This window comes from Calidris pugnax, unplaced genomic scaffold, assembly GCF_001431845.1.
Source record: "Calidris pugnax isolate Ruff unplaced genomic scaffold, ASM143184v1 scaffold14, whole genome shotgun sequence".
NCBI lineage: Eukaryota > Metazoa > Chordata > Aves > Charadriiformes > Scolopacidae > Calidris > Calidris pugnax.
Window position 1 is genome coordinate 15,033,468 of NW_015090793.1, and position 6,000 is coordinate 15,039,467.

General features: G+C 50.8%; 1 protein-coding gene across 7 annotated transcripts in view; it reads right to left on the reverse strand.

Annotated features, from left to right (window-relative positions):
- Window positions 1-6,000, reverse strand: part of DYSF (dysferlin) — a 100,308-nt gene that overhangs the window by 77,322 nt on the left and 16,986 nt on the right. For all 7 annotated transcript variants that reach the window (XM_014935959.1, XM_014935963.1, XM_014935960.1 and 4 more), the window contains 2 exons: window positions 1,430-1,622; window positions 648-803 (listed from right to left, as the gene is read on the reverse strand). In XM_014935959.1, coding sequence (XP_014791445.1) covers window positions 648-803; window positions 1,430-1,622 — 349 coding nt within the window. The remainder of the gene's footprint in view (window positions 1-647; window positions 804-1,429; window positions 1,623-6,000) is intronic.

Consider the following 6,000-nt stretch of genomic DNA (forward strand, 5'->3'; position numbering starts at 1 on the left):
AGCTAAAGTGCAGAAAAAAACAATATATTTTGGTTCATCTTTTGCTGCCAGCTGGGCTTGGGGTTTTGGGGTTTATTCAGTTTATTTTATTTCACTTTATTTTTTTAGAGCTTGTTCAGCACTGATTGTCTGCTCCCAAGCTGGCAGGCAGCGAAAGGCCAAAGAAATATCATTTGAGATGTGAGAAGCTCAGTAAGTGCCTGGCAGAGGAGGCCACAGCTTAAATTTCCTGGGGTGGCAAAGGGTCAAGAATTTTGAGAAACATAAAATAACATTAAAAAAAAAAAATTAAATAGATGTATTTTTTTTTTAAAGTACCATCTGGCCCAAACTGTGCCCATCTTCACTGCCCTGTAACTGGCAGGAAATATGAAGATATTCACGGACATCTGCTGCAGATCCACGAAAGAGGAGCTGAACTCTTACCAGAAGCATGACCAGGCTCTCACCATGCAGGAACCAGCTTCAACAGCGTCAAAACTGGGGCTGGGTGTTCCCAGAGGCCCGGGTGTTTGCAGGTTAAAGACAGCCCGATGTGTTGTGATTTCAGGTTTCCCTACATGATTTTCTCTCTAAATATACTTTTTTAGGGGAAAATATTTTAAAACTGAGTATCATGCATGCATGTACATCAGAAGCCAAGGTACCTTCAGGAAGATGGTCTGCAGCTTCCCACAGTTCTTGCCACAGCAGTTGGAGATGTTCCTGGAGAAGAGGACCTCGTGGGCTGGCACACGTGCGTATGCTACACGCTTATCTCCCTGCAGCATCCAGATCACTATATCGGGCAGGCTGTTTTGGGGCTGAAAAACACAAAAGCTGTTGTGTCCAACCAGGACCAGGAGTCTCCAAATGAGCCCATCAGCCACAGAGGGACATGGGAGGCTGGAACACAGTCGTGCCCCAAGTCCTGCTGCCAACCCAAGCCCATGGAGTGAGACCATTCCACCTGAACCCTGTCTCAGCAGCTTCTGGTCCCATCTGGGTCTGGACAGGGCAGAGCAGCCTCACATTTCCCCGAGCTCTGTCCTCCACATCCAGCCCAGTTTGCTGCAGCAGCTTTGTTTGAGGGTTTACTCACCCTGCTGTAAAACTCTGGCATGAACAAGGCTAAATCTCAACAGCCAGGTGCCAAACCCATCACCTTCCTAACTCACTTCACATGACTGTGGTGGGATGTGGGTACAACCCTTGCATGGAGGGGCAGGACTCTGCCTGCGAGAGCAGCATCCATTCTGCTTCCCACCACACCGCCGGGCGATTGCTCACAGCTGTTGCACCAAAACACCACCATGATGGTGAGCTTGGGAAGAACAAGACCTCTCATGGAATCACGGAATCGTCAGAGTTGGAATGGACCTCTAGGGATCATCTAGTCCAACTCCCCCTAGGTGAAAAGCAGCTCCTGCCACCATCGCAGCCAAGTTACCTCCTCTGCCATGGCCTTCAGCCTGGAGAGCCAGTCCTCTGCCTGTTCCAGGGCTGCTGACAGGCTCGAGTCCTCATGCTTGAGCTTCAGAGCTGCCTTCACTATCTGCTCCAGGTTGGTGCTGCGAAACCGGTACATGTTCTGGTCCAGGTGGGTGCTGGCCGGCTTCCCCAGGACATCGGGCAGGGTCACGCTGCGGGGATGGGCAGAGATGCTGCATTAGTAGCTTGTTTGCCCTCTCATGGGGGTTTTGCTCTCTTCCCCCCCACCCCGCCCCCCCTCCTTTTCAGCAAGTTTCCAAAGAATTAACAAGCCACCGAAGATACAGTTGTGGAACACAGCAACGCCAAGAGCAAAGGTGCTTCAAACCGCACTTGCAGCTCCCACGCATCGTCCACAGCAGCCAGGACGGGGCCCTGGCTGAGCTGTGCACACCACACACACACACACACGCACACACATTGGACTATAAATTGATTCAAGCTGCTGGATAAGCGTTTCCGGAGTCAGGAGGGATCTTCGCTGCACTGAGCCATTTAGAGGTTTCCATGTGAAGTGCAGTGATTTATGGTGGTGCCATTATTAATGCTCTTCTTCCTCCCAGTTCCTGACCCACAGCCCCCTGCCAGCCACGGTGTTCCCCCCTGAGCCTGGGACTGGGCTCCGTAAGCCCCGTTTGCATTGTGTGATAAATAAGAAGGACAACTTCTCTTGCCCAGCTGTGCTCATCGAGACGTGCCACAGCCAGACACATGCTGTGTTACCTGCCCAGGATTGAGTCAGTGCAGGTTGTCCCAGATTAATAACACAGATTTCTCTAACAAGAGACTTAGGGAGAAATTTAGGGACAAATTTAGCTCTTTCACTTCTCTTAAAGAGAATTGGTTTTGCTGCTTTTTCCAAAGGGAGCTGGAGTGCTGCAGGTGCAGCTAATTAGCCTGATCATTCAGTAGCACCCTGTGCAAGGAGGTAAATTAAAAGGTCATGTTGAGGTTGCAGCCCCAAGCCCTCCAAGGTCAGATCCATCATGTTCCATGAACTCAGTTTTGTGTGTCCACGCTTCCTTTGTGTATTTATTATGAGGGAGTTGCTAATGAGCCGACCTCCTACTCATTTTCTGCAGCTTGCTATATCACTGGTGCATGGCAAGGGTTAGGGTTAGGGTCCAACCTGCCTCACTGGCCAGGAGGAGAGGACTGGGAGGAAATAAGTCAAGCAGCAAATTGTTTACAATTCAGGTAGGAAAGAGCTGGACGGTTGGGTGGGATCTGTAGCTTTGTGCTTAATATTGCTTAATATTAATATGATTAGAAAACTGGAAGGAGCAACACAATGGCAACCTCAAAGAAACCTGGGAGTATCTGGAGGAACCAGAGATCAGCAAGTCTGACTCTTGCATCCGACAAGCTAGCAGAAACCACAACTAAGAAGGGAAGAGCAGAGGGGTGGACAACCTGGACCCACGAGGTCCCCTGTGGAGGGATGCTGGGGCACTGGTACAGCCTGCCTGGCCTCCCCAGCAGCCTGCAGCACCATCTTTTCCCAAGGGTTCTGCCACCCTGGACCAAGAGGATCATCATCTCCTGGGCAAAGAGCTGGTTCTAAGGCAGGTGGTAAAAGATGGGAGCATTGCTTTCACTTGCAATGACGGGTCCTGCGCTGGCTGTTGCCACTCCAGGCTCAGATTATCAAAAAAAAAGCAAAAGGGCTGAACTGAGAACATCGCTCTGCCAGCACATAAATGCATGGTGTACCCTCACATGAAAGTTGTGCTTCCAGCTGGAGAAGGATGTGCTGGAACTGGACGAAGTAAGAGGAAGCCCAAAAAGATGATCAAAAACATGCACAAAGTTCTGCATCAGGGCTCTCTGGCCAATTCCCTGCATATTTTGCCATGCTCCCAGTTCCAGCAGGGAGAGGTAGAGGGGTCAATTCCATGCTCCAGGACAGAGCAAATCCTCACAGGAGACAGGGCCAGGAGCAGAGGGACAAAACACACCCTCCAGGTCAGCGCTGCTGCCCATCAGCACAAAGGAGCTGCCTGAATCCGGCTGCAATTCAATGTTTTGGGCACTTGGTTTTGCCACAACTCATCTTCCCCTAACTTTGTCCATTTGTATGCTACTTCCAAGTCTTTTCTTTTCCAGAGAGCAGCAGTCTGCCATCTTTTCACACAAAGGTCTGGAAAACAGACGTGTCCAAGGCAATGCCAGCAGCACATCACCGTTTTCCTACTGGGAAGTGGAGGCAGAGATACCCCTTCCCACTGGGACCGTTTCACCAGAGAGGTTCAGACCCAGAGGAGGATGGGGAAGCACTGGAGAATGACAGGGGGTTTTCCTATCTCCAAAATCCCAGTGGAATGCAGCTCTGCCCTGGCTGAGCACAGAGACTAGGCTTTGGCAGCATCACGGAGGGAGTCACGGACAGGTCTGGCTGCACAGCTCAGCTCATCACCCCAGGGCAGAGAACATAGTGGGGTGTGGAACCCCCCCCAGAAGCCATCAGGGCTGTTCCAGCTGCCCCCACCATGGGTACCACTCTCACCAGCCAGCCCCGCTCCCCACACCAAGCCCTTCCAGAGACAGAGGAGCTGCATCCTGCAGGATCTGAGCACGGAGCAGGGCCAGGAGCCAGAGGAACCACGGGCTTGGCACATCCCACAGCCACATTTTCCCCCTCCTGGTTAATTGAATTTGTTTTGGAGGGCACAGCATCTCTGGAAATACTAAAGCTGTAGTTCATCCCTCAGGTCCCATCCCATGTGCCCAAGAGCCAGGGGGTATCAACAGCCTGTCAGATGGCTCTGACCTTTCCAACAGAGCCAGCATGTGTGGGGGCAAAACACATCTCCTTTATGAGGCTCAAAAGGCAAATAAATAGCAAGGTTTTAAGTATGCATGTGTGTTTTTTTAAGCATGTCCTCCAGGAGGTCTGCGGAGCAGGGTCAGCTTGTTCAAGGTCTCCTTGCCCAAGGGAAGGAGGTGTTCAGTCCCACACAGGTGTCACAGGAGCGTCCAGAGAGGCTGCACTCCCGTGCCCACTGCCTCTCCATGACCACTTTTGGCCCTTTCAAAGAGCAGGGGGGATGGAAAGGGGGACCTAGAGGCACAGTACCATCTCCTCAATTTTAGGTGACTGGCACAAGCCCAGATGGACAATTCACATGGTCCTGCAGGCTGGTGGGTCTTGTAGAAGAGGTGGGGAACAACTAGTCCCAGCAGGTTTGGTGGACTCAGGGACAGCCAAGAAGGCCAAATTCTCCCTATCTGCTGAGGTAAAGCACCAAGAGCCACTACACAAGCTTGGTGGTCACAGAGGTCCACTAGCCACAGCCACCAGTTGCCACCAATGGGCTATCCTAGCCCAGTGCAGGGATGACTCCACAGCTTGGCTGCTCTTCACCTACCTACCAAGGCAAGAAAGGTCTGAGAGGCACAGCAGCTCTCTTAATTCCCCTTGGCAAGGGCTTGCTCAGAGCTAAAAACATAATCAACCATCCTACTATTGCCTTTCCCAAAGTTGATGGCATGGAGCTGCTGAAAGTTGTGTGGCTGGGCATGGGATGGGACTTGGAGATCATCTTCATGGGCATACCTGAAGGGGAACCGTGGTACAAAGACCTTGGCAAAGTCAGTCCCTGAAACACCTTCCTGAGGGCTGATCTGTCCTTGGGATAAAAACACCATGGTCATACTGCAGCGATGCTCCCTGGAGCAGCTTCTCACCCCTATAAAAGCACAATCCAGCCCAAAAAAAACAGGCTACACAGAGGAAAAGCCCATGGTACCCTGCCATCCTCCCTTGAACGAATGTTCAAGCACTTGAGAAACGCTCAGGAAGCCAAAGCAGCAGATGCTGCCCAGAGAGACAAAGGGATGGCTGTGCCATCCAGCCCTACAACATCCCTGTCCCCTGGTTCAGCTGTGGGACGCGCAACACCCACTCACAGCCAAACAACCCCTCTGGGTGCTCTGCATGGGTGCCCCCTACACGGCGAACACAAGACTCAACCAGGACGCCCCATTGGTGGTCCCTCACTCCACAAGCCCCACTGTCCCTCCGGCTGGGCTGACCTGGCTCTGGCTCCTGCCCCGACACAATGCTGCTCATTCAGGTGAGCCACGCTGCAGCCCCTGCATGAAGGCTGGAAATTTATGACTTGCTTTAAATGTCACCTTTTCAACTCCGTGCCTTGGCTCAGCAACCTTTGAAGTAAACATTAGCAAATGACCGGCGTTTTTCAGAGAAAAAAAAAAAAAAAAAAAAAAAAAAAATCTTGATTCTGGTTATGAATGGAAGCAATTCTGAATTTTCTTCAGAACTACAAAATTATTATTTTTTTCTGAATCCAAAATTAACACCTTGCCTTTCTAGTTCAGTATTATAAGGAGGTTATATAATACCAAAATCCTGTAGATGGGACCTGAGAATTTTCATCTCAAAGTCTGCAAAATCTCAAGGAACTAGTAAAAACCGTGAAGCTTCCACCACTATAAGGAAAAATCGCACCAGATTTTTGACTGTCTTCAAAAAAAGCTTCAATGGAGACCTTCTAAACTTTAAACGGG